We start from the raw sequence: 16,429 nt of genomic DNA on the forward strand, positions 1-16,429 counted from the left end.
CCGCATTCTGCTGGTTAGCCGTGGAAGTTTCAGCCACCGACTATCTCCCCCAGTACTACAATGAGGAGAAAATTGAAGAGGTGCTCCATCTAAAGATGTTTGTGGAAGGAATATGATGCTGACCAATGCTGGAGTTGTTTCCTTGTAATCCCCCATCTGTCTGCATCCATCTGTTGTCTCTTGTCTTATAGAAAGGGAACGTCTATGCTGCCAAAAAAGTGTGTTCTTAACTCAGGTTAAAAGCAGTGAAGACACTGCAACTGAACTTACGGCTGCAGTTTGGGTAAAAACTCGGAGGGCATCTTAAGGTTGCTATTTTAACCTGAGTTAGCTAACCCAAATAAGAATACCGTTTTTGGCAGGTAGACATACCCTTAAATTGCAAGTTCTTTAGGGCAGAGACAGTCTCTGTTTGTCCAGCCTAGCACACTGGGGCTCCTAGGAACTGTGGTAATACAAATAATAAAATAAGGAAGAAGCCTCAGACCCTTCTCCATTCCAAGAGAGACTGATTGAAACACTCTATATCAAGCAGGTACAGGATTTTGTAGGGGATGGTGAACTCAGGGCCTCCACGGGTTTGGATAAGCAAGCCTTCAGAGGTGCTTAGAATAACTCAGGATTCATCACAGGGTGCACAAGACTGTCCAGTACCCCCAAGATGCCAGGGTTATCTGGAGAATTGTCTCTGGGAAAGGTATTCCCCACACTGGCAACCATGGTAAGCACTGAGGGCCAGGTACACAACTCCTTTGCAATCTGCCACATTTACTTAAGATGATAGTAACATATCCACATTAGATTTGCGGTTTGAACCAACTATATGTATTTCATTACTTGCCAGCCTCCTTGGCTAATTTAAAGGACACAAAAGTTATGCAGCATTAAGTCTGCAGGATGGAAGGTAAAGGCAGGCCGAGACATCTTATTTCCGAAGCCAGCAATACATTCACTTCAGCTGTCTTGATGGTATCTGCTGTAACGTATTATGCAGAGGGTTAGACTGGATGACCTCCTGAGGTCTCTTCCAACCCTAATCTTCTATGAACATAAATGTCATGCTTATTGTGTTCCTATTACCACGGCTTAAAAACACAGCCCTGATACATTAGCCAAGCAAGTATTCTCACTCCTCCCCTCTCAACCTCTATCTCTGAATTTTGTCTGGAACAGTATATATCAACTGTAAGGGATTTTATTTGGCTGGAGTTCCACCGAACAAAACAAGCTGTCAGTATACAATGCAGATGTTTGACAGTAAAAGCAGTGGTTATTTTAGTTTTTACATATAGCTGCTTAACCATCTGATATGTCCACTATTGCAGAGGTTCTCAACCAGGGGTCCGCAGCCCCCAGGAGTTTGCAAGCCCTTTCAAGGAGGCTACGGCGCTCCCCACAGGGCTGAAGACCCGATCCCTGCCAGCGCCCCCCATGGGGCTGAAGCCAGGAGGCGCCGGACTGAATCCCCCAGCCCTGGTGCTCCCTATGGGGTAGAAGCCCTGAGCCCACAGGCAAAGTTGGGAACATGGAGGGCACTGCCACACCCAAACTGCAGTGCAAGAGCATGGCAATCCCAGGAGCAGCACAGCTCCGCACCTCTCCCCTGCCCCTAGGACAGGTCGGAGGCAGGAGGCCAGAGCCCGTGTAGTGGCACAAACAGCTTGCTGGCAGAAGAATTTCCTATCTAGGTTGTACTGAGCGTGCTCACCCAAACTGAGCAGGCTCAGTACAGGTAACTGCTATTTGTGGGAAAACGTGCCGGCTGCTGTTTTTGCCGTTACCAGGCTGTGCAGGGAAGCTGATGCTCTGGTTTGTGCCATGGAGCAGGCAGCCGCAGCGTTCCCGCCTCTCCTGCTGGTGCCCCAGGTTGAAGCTGCTCCTCAGCTCCAAGCCCCCTTTGCTCCTGCAGAGGCAGCAGGTAATAGCCACCCGGGTGGGGAGACCCAGCTCCTTGGCTGGCAGATCCCTCCAGGAACATTGACCGCAGGGGAGTCCTACCAGCACACAGCCCCTAGCTACCCCACCCCCTGCACCCTAAGCTCTTTTCAAATTTTTAAGCTAAGCCCCCCACCTTTGAGTTACAATTTTTGGCTGCACGCCCTCCCAAACCCCCACCCCAACCCAGACAGGCTGGGTGGCCTGCTGAGGAGTCAGGGGGTGGAGGTGGCGCTCCCTCCACAGACCCTGCCATGCAGAGCTGGCTTGAGCCCCGCTGCACCCCCCCACCCCCACCCGCAAACAGAAGTCAAACTACACCTCTGCCCAAGGCCCCTGCCCAGAGTCTGCCCCCCCCCCCCCGGGCCCTGGAGTTTTTATAGCATGTTGAAAGGGACCTTAGAGAGAAAAAGCTTGAGAACCCCTGCCCTATTGGAGGCTGCTATCTTGTCATTGCAAGGCATAGGCTGGATGTAATAGGATCTTTTCTGTCTCTATTAGCGGGTTCAGTGCACAAGATTAGTTGAATTGCTAGAAACAGTATTACCAAAGCATGAGTAAGAAGAGTTACTCTGAATCCTGGATCCTATATGCAGAATGAATAATTTTATGTTCAAGATACTTGTCCATCATGCCCTCACAGCTGTTAAAATCAAGGTTTGGGTCCCTGACATGGAGAAATGTCAATCTAATGAGAAAAGGAGTACTTGTGGCACCTTAGAGATTAACCAATTTATTTGAGCATAAGCTTTCGTGAGCTACAGCTACATGCATCTGATGAAGTGAGCTGTAGCTCACGAAAGCTTATGCTCAAATAAATTGGTTAATCTCTAGGGTGCCACAAGTACTCCTTTTCTTTTTGCGAATACAGACGAACACGGCTGTTACTCCGAAACCAATCTAACGAGAATTCTTCTGTTGAAATGCTGTTTGTGGGAGGTTAATGTCAAGGTATTTACTAGACAAGAGTTTGCATCCTCTACTACTCAATTTTAAATCAAGTTCCAATTGCCATCTTTTTAATAGAGCTATTTGGAAATGTTTGGAGAATCTGAAAGATAAAAAGGTCAGTGCTGAAATGTCAGTCTGCAGCTCTCCCATCCCCCAAACAAGAGGAGAGTATATTCAGTTGGGTTTAAAAAAAAAGAGCTGCAATATCACCATTCAGATGCTCCAAATATCAACCAACCCTCCAGCAAAGAGGTTGCCAGGACCAGCATCACTAATGTAGAACAAGCAGCAGAAGAAAAGTTGAAGAAACAACAGCATCTCTATACATCATAAAGAGGCAGTAAAGGGCATATTTACTCCCTCCTACAGCAGTTTACCTTTACACGTCTATCAGAAGTATCTGAACAAGCAATAAGAGGGTGAATAGGAGTTCATCCATCGGGGACATACAACACACAGAGAAATCTAACTAACACAGTGGTCTGCAACCTTTACAAACCCAAGATCACTTTTTGAATTTAAGAGCAACACAGGATCTATTCTACCCCTTCCCCAAGGCCCCACCCACTCCATTCCCCCCCATTAGCACCACCCTTACTCACTTTCACTGGGCTGGGGCAGGGGTTTGGGAGGGGGTACGGGCTCTGGGCTGAGCCTGGGTCAGGAGTTTGGGGTATAGGAGGGGGTTAGGAGTGCAAGCTCTGGGAGGGTGTTGGGATGCAGGAGGGGGTACAGGGTGCTGGCTCTATGAGGGGGCTCAGGAATGGGACAGGGGCTCAGGGTGCAGGAAGGGGTTTGGTGTACAGGCTCCGGGAGGGGGCTCAGGGTTGGGGTGCGGCCTCCCACCAGGTGGCACTTCGCCTTGCTGTGCCTCCAATCGAGGTAAAGCAGGTTCCCCGCCTGCCGTGGCCCCACACCGCTTCCCAAAGGGGCCAACGTGCCCCTGGAGGGGTGGGGGCACATGACTCTGTGCACTGCCCCTCTCTGCAGGCACCGCCCCAAAACTCCCATTGGCCACAGTTCCCCGTTCCCAGTCAATGGGAGCTGCAGGGGCAGTGCTTGCAGGCAAGAGCACCGCATGGAGACCCCTTCCCCAGGGGCATTCTGGCCACTTCCAAGAGTGGCGTGGGGCCACGGCAGCAGCCCCGTTGTGCCACCGCAGCCAGAGATCACAATCGACTGGGAGAATCCCCAGGATCGACCAGTCGATCACGATCGACAGGTTGGTGACCACTGGACTAACACAATGTACGCATGTAACTCTCACATGCACTTTAGAAAAGATGTACCATGTATTCACTAATCAGCCCTCTTAATTTAACTTAGGCCTTTCTAAACACAGCAGAACCTCAGAGTTACAAACACCAGAGTTATGAACTGACCAGTCAACCACACCTCATTTGGAACCGGAAGTACACAATCAGACCAAAAAAACCCAGATACAGTACAGTACTCTGTTAAATGTAAACTACTACCCCAAAAAAAAAAATGAAGGGAAAGCAGCATTTTTGTTCTGCATAGTAAAGTTTCAAAGCTGTATTAAGTCAACATTGAGCTCTAAACTTTTGAAAGAACAACCTTGATGTTTTGTTCAGAGTTATGAACAATTCCATTCCCCAGGTGTTCGTAAAGCTGTGGTTCTATTGTAAAGGATGTTTCCCTTTACTTCAGTTCTGAAAAGCAACTATGAACAGCATCAGAAAGCTCAGTGCCCCATGGAGTCCATGATTCCATAGAGGTTGAATTGGCTGTTACAGAATTGCTTTCACGAATCTAGGCTCTTTTTTAAGCTAAAGAATTGTTTCTAGCCCTCATTGTTGTGAAGAAAACCTTAATCTTGGATTTAACCAATGCTGTCCTGTCTGCATGAGTCTGCAAACATCCTGAAATAATAACTCTGATATCTGAATTGCACCAATCATCTCAATGAGGTTAACGATGAAACCTAGAGATGACAATATCAACATAGCTATTTCACTGCTGATGATTTTAGTAGAAACACCCATCTGATGTGCTTACCACTCCACAATCCTAAATTGGTTCTCAGCTCCCAGAAACCAGAATTCCCTACTGTCAAAACTTCCAGATTTCTTCATAAGAGCTTCTACTCAACTGTCCAGCATCTTCAGTACAAGAATGTACGGCATATTGAAAACTGACAGCATGGCAAGAGCACAAAGTGGCTTGAATATGAAGAACACAACACTACTATACTACTTGCATTTTTTCATTGTTGTGTTTAAACTAAAAAAAAATATGCACGGTTTTCAATTATCTAAAACTGCTGCAGAATACCCCCAGGATCTAATGACCTGTGTCAAGCTCACCAGAAATGTCTTTCCATTTGTGTTCCAGCCATTTCCCAGTGACACATATGCGGTTAAGACGACACCGTCTTCCCCCCCACTGGCCAAACTTAGGAACTCACCCTTTGCTCTGAGAGGCAATTAAAATTCTTTCCTCTCACACATCACCTCTAGAAGGAGATACCACACACATGCCAAGTTCTGGACTCAGTTATGTTGTGCAACCCCAAATGCTCAGTTGGGGATAACAGAACAGAATTTGATCCTGCAATCTGAATCTAGTTAACAATTCTGTGGATGGATGAAAAAGTGAAGTGATTTCCCTCCTACATAGATATATTGATAATGAGGCACTAGAAGGAATAAAAAAACTTGTTTGACTAAAGTTATTTATGACTGAGGACAGCAGAACTATAAGCAATAAGCAGCTTGGGTTTATCACAGCAGGAGATACTGCTAGTTTGTATTTCAGTTTGTCATCAATCTCACCTCTTTCATTTGCTCATAACTTTCTGAAGTTTTCACTTATTGGGCTGACACAGGCTTGCTCTCTGATCAAACAGGAGTTTCTTTTGGGAGGTTTCAGTAAAACCAGTTTAGTCCTTTGAGTAGGAAGAGAGTGAAGATGGCTGGGGTAGAAAGCTGAAGTTTGGCCAGAAATTAGGCCCTTGATGAGAAGAGCCTTTATGTATTCCAATGAAAACTCATTTTAATTTGACCGAGTTATGAGCCTTTGAAAGTTGCACTTCATGCATACACAATACAATTGGTATGACTTCCTTTAAGCAGTGTTTGTAGTGAAAGTCAGCTACACTGAGCAGGAGACTGGGACTAACTTAACAGTGTAGCAAAAAAGTAAATGCACAGAGTGAATCCAGAGCTCTTACCTCATTCACTGTGCATCTTGAAAGAAATGATCTGTGCAGCTTTTAAGGCTTGCTGGAGAGAGCTGTCTCCTGCAGACTTCCCAGAGTGCAGAGTAGAAGAGCTCCCTCTAAGAAAACCTTGTAAGGTGTGTGGGATGCAGCATTTGATGTTGTCATGTTGTGTAGCCAAACAGTTCCATATCACAGAATTTCTTTTAATCTCCCTAGGAGATTACAATAAAAGCCACGTTAAACACTCAAAAGTCAGGAAGTGACAAAGTTAAAGGACTTCAAAAAAAGTCATAACTGTCTTAAAGTTACTTTTAGAAGTATTCTATGTTAGATGTAACACCTGATAAGACTACTGTGACCGAGAAATGAAAGATTTCCATTTTCTAATTTGTTCACTTTGTGCACTTGACAACCCTGTGAGTCTAATCCGCTTACTCAGAGGGTACGTCTACACTGCCATTAGACCCCCACAGCTCGCCCATGCCAGCTGACTCGGGCTAAGGGGCTGTTTAACTGTGGTGTAGATGTTCAGACTTAGGCTGGAGCCTGGACTCTAGGACCCTGTGATGTGGGAGGTTCGCAGAGCTGGAACCTGTCCCTGTACAGCTACACTGCAGTTAAACAGCCTGTTAACCCAAGCCAGCTGGCATAGGCCAGCCGCAGGTGGACATATACAGATCATGTGGGTCTGGCATATAGCAACGGGGGAGAGAAAGATGTGTAAAAGATAGCAAAAACTGTCATTTTAAAACCACAGAAGTTGACAGAGCATTTCAGGGCAGGTATAGGACAAAAACTGTTTCAACTGTCTAGATCTTAGGCAGTATCCCTTTATGGTGGCATATGAAGCCTTAGCTCTGCCCCCTGGTGTTTAAGTACTATGGAACACAGCATTTCTCAAAATAATAAGGCTTATATCTGCCACTTTAGATGTACATATCTATAGAATTGGCAGGATTATATAATTTCAACTCATAACATTGATGTATATTTTAAAGCTTTTTTTTTTTTTTTTTAAGATTTTTGTTTAAATGTTTACAGTAGCAAGAAATTACTGGGAGTCAGACAATTGTTTAATGACAGGACACAGATCCAAAATGTTAACGTTTTATAAACTGTTAAAACAAACTGTCCCCCTTACATGTCAAAATATACAAAGTAAATATGCTTAAATCAACGAGTCTTACTGATTTTTACTATTCATTTACTCGTCCTTTTCTAACAAGCTTAATTCAAAAGTCGAACGATGAATTTTGACTCTAATAAGTTCCCAACCAGCATTTTTCTTTCTTTGCCCATCTGTAAATTTCAATTCTCAATGGAAATATTTTTTCCAGCCATTTGTAGGTGTATGGTGAAATCAATGTTTACTGACATTTATGGATACAAATTTCATCCTTCCAAGCTGACATTTTCCATTCAAGTATACTCATACCACTTACTGACGTAATATCCAACTTCATTCACTCAGATTACATTTTTAAAGACATGTTCTCTTCACTAACATAGTTATGACTAAATGTCACCTTCTAAGTAGTCCTTTCAGGCACCGACAGTCTTCTTCAAGTACAATTCAACCGAATGGTTGTCCTGTGGTTAAGGCACTGGATCAGTAGTCAGGAATCTGGGTTTTAGGCCTGACTCTGTCACACATTTCCTGTGTGACCCTGGGCAAGTCACATAAGGCTTGATTTTCTGAAGTGCTGAGCATGGACGGCTCCAACTAAAGTCAAAGGGAGCTACAGCAACTTTGAAAGTTGGAATCTTCGTCTTTGAGCCTCAGTTGCTCAGCTATGACAGGAGTCAGAAAAACGGACTGGGCAGATCACTAGGATGACCTAGTACAGCAATTCCCATTTGCCTAATACGGCAGTCTTTTCTACTGGCAATTATTCCATGGTTATTTTCTATACTCACTTGCTCACAACTTTGTGTCTTCTAAGCTTGCAGGTAAAAAGTCTAAAACTACATTTAGCGTTAGTCACCCTAGTGGCCAAACTGCAAGTGAAATAGTTTGACCAGGGAAAACACTTCACAAAAGATCAAGTTTTAACAGATTACAGTTTCAATACTCATTTGTAATTAAAATACCTAGCTGTAGTTGTTTGCAGCTTTAAAGGCTCAGATATTTAAATTTCAGAAGAACTCAAGTCAACATCTAGAGCCTTAATGGACCAGCTCCTGTTCTCATCAACAGCTCCAGCCTCTGGAATAAAATAGTCACGATGAACTTTAAAAGCTGAACATTCTGGGGAGAATCGATTCTCTCTCTGAGATGCAGTCAGTCACATAAGCAAGAACATTCCAGAGTGTGCATTTGTCAGCCAATAAATGCACCCCTCGGGTATGCAGAGAAGCCAAGGACACCCAAGATATTTGACTACTAGCCAAGAAATGCCTAACCCAGAGTGTGTTACTATACTTATAAAATGGCTTATTGACAAACTAAAGTGTGAAATATTAATCTTTCCAAGAAACTAGCTCCACTGGAACTAACTGCCATCCAGGAACAAACCACAGTGGTCTACTTCTATTTACGGCTTCCCTGTGTGTCTCTCACCCCAAAATAGGTGAAGGAAGCAGAAGCAGAGTCCTTTGCCCTCTCCTCAAGTCAGCTGGAAAGGCAGCCAATCTGATTCTATGAGGTTCTCTTTCAGCCCTCCTCTTCAGAAGAGAGGTACTACTGCTGCTTGATTTTATTATTTTTAAATACCCTCAGCCTCCTTCCTCCCTTTTATCTGCCTCCTGTGCCAACTGGAGGTAGCAGGGGCTGTCAATAGAAGCTGGACTGCATTTGTAGAACACCCCTTTTCCTTCATTCCAAGATGATCAGGTAGGAGGAAAGATTCAAGGACAAATGGTTGGCTGTTACTAAGCGATGGTAACAAGGTTCTAAGTATCTAGAAATCCCCACTGTTCAGATGAGTGGATGATTTGGATACGGCAGGGACACTGGACTGCTTAAGTGGGTTTACAGTCTAAGCACTTGCGTTTGGATTTCATAGTGGGGGGCATTAGTTATGGTGATGAGGCCTATGTGCATAGATGCTTAGATAGGCTCAGCACTTTGAATACTCTTTATGTTCCTCTTAAGTTGGTTTTGTAAAAGCTTCAATACAACCTAAGACCAATAGAAAGGTTTCCATTTTAAAAGAACAGATCAAACTTTCTACCGAGTTGTTTATTGGAGAGACATTTCCCTGCAGTGTTTTGAATCTGAACACTGAGAACTTGCAATGGAAATTGACTTAGGTTAGCCAATTAAAACAAATGGAGAAATGCCAGAAACAAATAGCACAAGTAAGAGTGAAAACTGAACTGGATTTTATTACTAATGCTGTACATTGAAAATGAAAGTAACAAAAAAAACTGGTTGTTTAAATTATTTAGGCTTATGCAACTGACTGTAGTTACAACTTGCCTACAGTTACCATACTAGACTCATAGGTGAACCATCAATTCTAGTCCCCAACAGATTCTATACAGCGTATTGCTGGATAAATTTTTCCCATTCCATCTCCTTCTCCCGTTACATAAAAGTGTTTTAACTGCTATTACAGCGTGTAGATACTTATGAGTACTCTTTCTGTACTATGCATTTTTAATTTGTTGGATCGGTCCCTATAGATATTTTGATAACATTCAGAGAACTAGACTGTTTGAGATGCTCTTGGGGGTGCAACAGAATAGTAATCAATCTCTCCCACCTAACCACATTCCCCCTGATCCACAGGACTTGAAAATTTACGACATACCTAAATGCCACAAGATTAAGCTACAAGCTCTACTGTTCAGGGGCAATGCCCATGTAAAACAGCTACCTACATACCCAGCTGCTGGGAAAGAGAAAAACCTTAATATGTATTAACTTTATTTTAGACCATTTCTGGAAGGAACATGCATATTCACCCTTTGTTCCTCCCCTTCTCAACCCAGAGCCTCCTGGCTGCTGTGAAGGCAGGAGTCTTCAGGGGTGGAAGGGAGAGAAGAGGGAGTTCTCTGTTAATTTACCCCCAACCCTGCCTCCGGTTTTACATTCTCCTCCTCCTCAGTTAACAGCTTGCTCCAACGTTACTCTTGGGGGAATTCTGTGCTAAAAAATTTAAAAGTCTGTACACTCTTTTAAAGTTCTGCAAAATTTTGCAAATTTGTCAAAACAACAATATAATCACACCAGTTTCAATTATTTTTGGTCATTTATTTCAAAATACCTGTCAGTAAGTATGTCTGTCACAATACAGACAACAAAAAAGATTCAGGAAATGCTTTTTGACAAATAGATTCCTTACTAGGCATATTAATGCAGAATTTTGAGTAATAGTTCATTTAAACTACAATACAGAACCATACTTACTGCACGCCTCAGAACCAGTGCAAAGGCTTTGGGGAGTCAGGGGTAACGGAGGAGCTAAGAGAGTGGGAAGTAATTGCTGGGAAGAAGCCTGGGTGTGAACTTGGAGGGTTGTTGGGTATGGGTGCGGGAAGGGATTGTTCGGGAGATTCCCCCATGCAGACCCTGGCTGACCCTTAGCTTCTCCCATTCAGTCAGTCACATCAGTCCCTGTCCCCATGTCTCCCTGCACCCGTGTCCCCTTGTACCCCAGCCACGTGCCCCTCCAGCCCCACTCAGCAACCCCCCCCATCCCTATGTGGCCCTGCACCCCCTCCCCCATGTGTCTCTGTGCCCCCACTCAACCATCCCCCTTCGGCCCTGTAGCTCTGCACCCCCTTTCCCATTCCCATGTGGCCCTGCGCCTCCCTTGTCCCTAAATGGCCCTGCCTCCCCTCCCCCATCACCATGTGGTCCCGCATCTCCCTCTCCCTGCGGCCCCACATCTCCACTCCCATTCAGCCCCTGCCCCAGTCTGTCGTCCCCCACTAGCCCTTATGAGCCCTGTCTGACCCTTAACAGCCCCACGCTGTCTGTCTCCTGACCTGGCCCAACAGGTGCTGTGAAGAAAGCAGGCACTCTCTCTTCCCTAGCTGGCCAGAAGCTGCTGCTCTGTTCTATCACCACAGCACCCTCTAGTGGGCAAAAGGCAGTACTGCAGCAGCTTTCAAGCAAACGCTTTTTCTGAACAAAAAATTAAACATGTGTAGCTCATTTATTATGCATGCACACAGTGGTACAGAATTCCCCCGGGACGATAGTGTCTACTCCCCATACTGCTCACAGCTTTCTGAAGATGCAGCAGAACCAATATGAGTGAGCTGAGTCTACTTAGTTTCATTGTTGCCCAGAGGTTTCCCCCAATAGCAACTTTGAGAACCCACAGAATTCTATTTGGTCTTCACTCTATGGCAGATTGGGGAAGCTCTGAGAAGCAGCAGCAATGGGGCTATCTTCCTTCAGACTTTAGAAAACAGCTTTGCATTGATTCCCATGCAGTCGACATCTGGAGGGTTATCATTACAACCATAAGAGAGAGAGACTACTTTTTTTTAAAATGAAGCCAGATTCCACAGTAGTTGATGGTCACACAGGAAAGATGCCTACTCACAACAGGCAGACCCTATAACTATTATAATTTCAGTTTGCAGTAAATTTTCGTTTGTTTAAAATTAAGTCAAGTTTTGATCCTGAACAAGACAATTTGCAACATTACACTGAAAAAAGGAATCTGTATTTGAGAATACTCAGCTGTTAGTCACTAAAGCTAACACAGTATAACAAATATAGGCAATAATCTATACCTTTAAAATTGAATGAATCAGATCCACTGCTGACTAACAGGTTTTTAAACCTAGATAGAAACTGTAAGGTGATTTATAAGGGAACTTCTTCCCTGAATCTGGAAGAATGTGTTCTCTCTTAACTGCTGCACTAAGAGGCCACATTGCCCACTGGATTTCTGCATGGATATTTACAGGCAGAGAATTAGTGTGAGGAAATAAGGGATCAGAGAAGAGACTGAAAAACTGATTTCCTTTACCCGGGTATCAAAAATAGCTGAGTATGTAACATACAGAGTGCTAGGCTGAAAACCTAGAGAACTTTTGTCATCCCTGTGGATAAAGTTATGTCACGGAGGTCACAGATTCTGTGACTTTCAGAGATCTCTAACATTTTTGCTTCAGCCCCAGTGTGGCAGGCCCAGAGCTGTCAGACAGCGGGAGACCACAGAGCTCCGCGCTGTGGCGTGGACCCTGCAGCCGTCAGCCACCGCAGCAGCAGGTGCTATCTTCCCCCCTGCTTGGGCTTCAGTCGTCCTCCCCCCCAATTATTTTTAGTAAAAGTCACAGGCTTCCATGAATTTTTGTTTCTTGCCGATAACCTGTCTGTGACGTCTACTAAAAATAATCACGATAAAATCTTAACCTTAGTCATCCATCACAGATCTAGTTAAGTACCTTGAAAGTATAGCTGCAAGGGTTAGCACTTTCCATACTAGATTCCCACTTTGACCATGACCACAAATTGTAAGCCTATAAATCTGGAGTAATGAGAACCCAGCAAGCCCCTGATGAGAGTTAGAGGGTATGTGGAAGCAGGAGGGGAAAAAGTCCAGGTGCTTAGCCAACCGTGGAACATTTTGTCCCTCAAATTAGGTATGTGCTATGAGACTTAAATCACATCTACATCCTAGACATTGGAGGACATTCTAACATTAAGAAGGAATAAGATAAGGGGGGCAATAAAAATGTTTAAACACATTTCAGCATATATTCCACAAAAGTAGGCAATATAGTCCAGAATCCTGATGCAGTCTTTCAGGTAGTAGTTGGCAACCAGAAATTCAGCATACAGATTTTTTGGGGGGTGTGGGGAGGGGGGAGAGGAGAAGAAAAAGGAATTAAAAAGTTTATTCCCCAAGCTCAATATGATACAAGCGGACTACAACGTATCTACGTCCCCCTAGTGATTGTTAGACTATGTGAGGAGTGTCCCTCAGCAGCTCCCTTGAAAGCAGCTGTTGGGAGTTCAAATGTCTCCCTTAGCCCTGTGTAAATTTCATTTTCCCCCCAGCACAGACTAACATCTAATAAAAGTAAATAAGAGAAGAACTTTATAGGGCGAAAAATCCACACACAAGGATTTGGTCTTGTTGCAGGGTGGGGCAGGCACCTCTTAGTAGACTCCCACAAACATAGCACTTCCTAGAGACAGCTGCAATTGCTCTCCAGCTTTAGAGAGACTGGAGCCTAGTGGCAGCTTTTTCTAGCTTTTGCTTCTTCACAGGACAAGCCCAATTTTTGGACACCAGCCTCCCCAGGATGTGTTTTCCTGGAAAGGGTTTAAAAAGTGTTAATTCTCACAATTTAGTTTCCCCAGCCCCTGCTGCAGGCACCAGACTCTCCCCCTTCTATAGTACAGCTGCTCCCAATAGGCTAAGGGAGGGAACAGAACCTGATCTGATGAAGCAATGGGGATTTTCAGTACTTCAAGAAGGATTCCATATCAGCCATAGCTTTAGATCATTCCTACTTTTAAAACAAACAATGCCAAGAATTTAATCTCTGTAACCATGATTTCCCCAAGTTCTCCCACCCTAGCAAAATAAAGCAGCTCTGTTACAGAGATGTAAAGCCTACGCAGGACAGAAACATCTTCATTTATAATCTTTAAAAGATAAAAGTTCCTCAAACATTAATTTTTAATTTAACTGTTCTAAGACCTTGACCAACAACCCCTCCTACACCTCCACTCTCTGCCTCTCTGGTGAAATGGAACATGAGGCACTGACCTTACAGTCACCTGTGGCACTCAATAAGTAATGTGCTAGATACTCAAATATAGCCTTCACACCACCATAGTGATAAAGTGACTAAAAAAAGAAGAAAGACTGAGTGAACTGGTGCAAAGAGATCTACCACAACAACAAGGTTTAAGTCAAGAGAGATTCAGTCATTCATAAAGAGCAAGGGCTGCTGCCTCAAGCTGAAGTGAGAATGAATGAGAGAGATTTCAAATATAAAGACACGCCCAGCAAATTCCTCCTCCCTTAAACAGACCAATATACAGTGCCTTGAAATTAATTGTCACCATATGGATGGACTCTCCTTTCTGACTGAATACAGCTTGGAGCAGCTGTTCTATAAAAGAAACCGTATATTCCAGACTCTGAAGAGGAACTGCCCTTCATTATTTACCTACACCCAAAACGCCACAACAAACACCTTACATCCTCATCCTTTCCAGCAGCCAAGACAGACCACTCACCATTCGGCATGACATGAGTACCCCTCTTCCAAATCCCAAAGTGGGCAGGCAACTGCCCATAGCAGTTACTTCCAATCCCAAAACAGAGACAGCCTCCAAAAAATCAGAAAAATATAGACAACTCCTTCCCCAAAGGTTAAGCTAGAGAAACACACAGACCCCCAACAGAAGGGGGGAAAAAAACATTTGACCCTAAGATATAATATGCACCTCTCCGGAAAAAAAGAAAGAGAGAGTCCCCTAGAAGACACTCCCAGAAACGCACGTACCAATTAATTTGGAAATCCATGAACAGACCCTGGAGTAAGTACAACCCTTCCCTTTTCAGTTAAAGCCGAGACACACCCCCACTGCTGAAATCCCTGCACCCCCGGTGTAGAAACACAGACAGCCGAAGGCGCTGCCAGACCCGCCCCCCCAGCTCAAACTCGCCCAGGCCCCAGGAGCAGAAATGCAGCTCTCAGCGCATCGGCAGACACACACACACACCCCGGGCCCCGGGACACCTCCACCGAAGACAGACCAGAGTCCCCCCTTTGCCCTCCCATTTCCTGAGCTGTAACAAAGACCCTCAGACGCAAGCACCGCCCGAGGCCCCAAGATCCCCCCCCAGCCCCAGCCCCGGCATCCACCCCCGCCCAGCCCGACTCCAGCGCTCAGCGAGACACACGCCCCGCGGCCGCTACACCCCCGGAGCAGGAACAGAGCCAGCCCCTCTCTCCAGGGCGAGGGCCAGACACACACGTCCCCTGCCCAGCCCGTCCCCAGGGCGAGGGCCGACCCGCCCGCGACGGCTCCTGCCCCCCAGGAGTCAGGCTCCAGAGCTCGCGCAGACCCCCCCCGTCCTGCCCCCCGGGCCGGCCCAGACACCAACGCACCCCGCGCCCCACCCCCATGGAGCCGGGTCCGGCCTCCGGCGCAGCCACCCCCCGCCCGGCCGCAGAGAGCGGGCAGCCCAGGCCCGTGCCCGGCCGGGGGGCTCCCCGCGCGCCCCACTCACCGATCACCTCCTGCAGCTCATAGTCATCCCTGTTGATGGACCAGGGCAGGGAGCTGGGGTCCTCGGCCATGGCGGCGGCGGCGCGTCCCCGGGCACAGCGAGCTCAGCGCCGGGCAGCGGCGAAAGACGAAGAGAGGCGCGCAGCCCCGCGGCCCGACAGCCACCCTGCCCGAGCCCTCCCCGCGCCGCCCCTCTCTCGCCTCCCCATTGGCTGGGGTCTCAGCCCCGGGGGCGCGGTTAGGGAGCGGCGGGGGGCGGGGCGGCCCAGTCATGCTCGGCGAGGCCTAGTCACCACCCCCCTCAGCAAAGAGCCCATAGAAGAGGCGGCCTATAGAGTTCAGTAGAAAAACCCACCAAACTCGAATAAGGTAAGCGCTACCATGGCAACCTCTCCCCCCCCCACGAACATGGGCCGTCCCTCCACCAGCCCACACCGGCGCGGGATGACGTCACTCGCGCACGCCTGCCGACGCCATCTTGAGAGAGAGACGCAGTTCATCCGCCATCTTGAGTGAGGCGCTTGCCAGACGCCGTCAGAACTTCACCTTTCTCACATCCCCACCATCGTATGAACGGCTGCCTTTAGCCATACATCCCGTGAAGGGTAAAGATTTGGCTGTAGTATAATCCATCCCGGAGGGAGGCGGAACGAGAACATGCCACACACAAGATGGCTGCCGTTTGCTTCTCACCCGTGCTGTCAGGGAGGAGCGGAAAGGGATTCGCCCCCCAGTCTCTGAGGCCGGTGTTGATTGGTCCTCCGCTATAAGCTCTCCAGCAGTGATTGGCTTCTAAGCCTGTCCATAGCTTGAAGTCCCGGCTCGACCCGTGTGTGCATCATGCTCTTGCATAGGGAGGGGAGAAAAGGGAGGGAAGGAGAAGGGGTCCTTGAAGGGCCTGCATCTGTGTGGGGCCCTGTGCAAAGTGAGCCAGACTCCTGGAGCCTGACCTAGCGTGCAGAGTCCATCTTGGGGGGGAATGGCTGTAGGGAATGCCGGAGGAGCATGGGTTCACGCAGAACGTCCACTTAGTACATTGCCACCTTGTCACTGTCATGTAGCCACGTCACCCTCCTGGTCTGGCCAGGAGCGTTTGATTTTGCTGTGATGATCCCCGCTGCTGCAGGCAATCCTTTGGGATATTAATAATTCCCCAGGGTCACTTTCACACTGCAATGCCATGACATTTTGATGCAGTG

General features: G+C 46.6%; 1 protein-coding gene across 3 annotated transcripts in view; it reads right to left on the reverse strand.

Annotated features, from left to right (window-relative positions):
• Positions 1-15,441, reverse strand: part of OXSR1 (oxidative stress responsive kinase 1) — a 117,650-nt gene extending 102,209 nt beyond the window's left edge. The window contains exons 1-3 of one of the 3 annotated variants that reach the window (XM_073334695.1): positions 15,232-15,319; positions 8,162-8,276; positions 6,080-6,282 (exon numbers count right to left, since the gene is read on the reverse strand). Coding sequence is in view for 1 of the 3 variants with exons in the window: in XM_073334693.1 (XP_073190794.1) it covers positions 15,232-15,301 (70 nt within the window). In the remaining 2 variants the exon portion in view is untranslated. Of the gene's footprint in view, positions 1-6,079; positions 6,283-8,161; positions 8,277-15,231 lie in introns of all 3 variants that reach the window. The other 2 variants (XM_073334696.1, XM_073334693.1) reach the window with 2 other exon arrangements.
• Between the last annotated feature and the right edge of the window lie 988 nt (positions 15,442-16,429).

This window comes from Lepidochelys kempii, chromosome 2 (assembly GCF_965140265.1).
Source record: "Lepidochelys kempii isolate rLepKem1 chromosome 2, rLepKem1.hap2, whole genome shotgun sequence".
Lineage (NCBI taxonomy): Eukaryota > Metazoa > Chordata > Testudines > Cheloniidae > Lepidochelys > Lepidochelys kempii.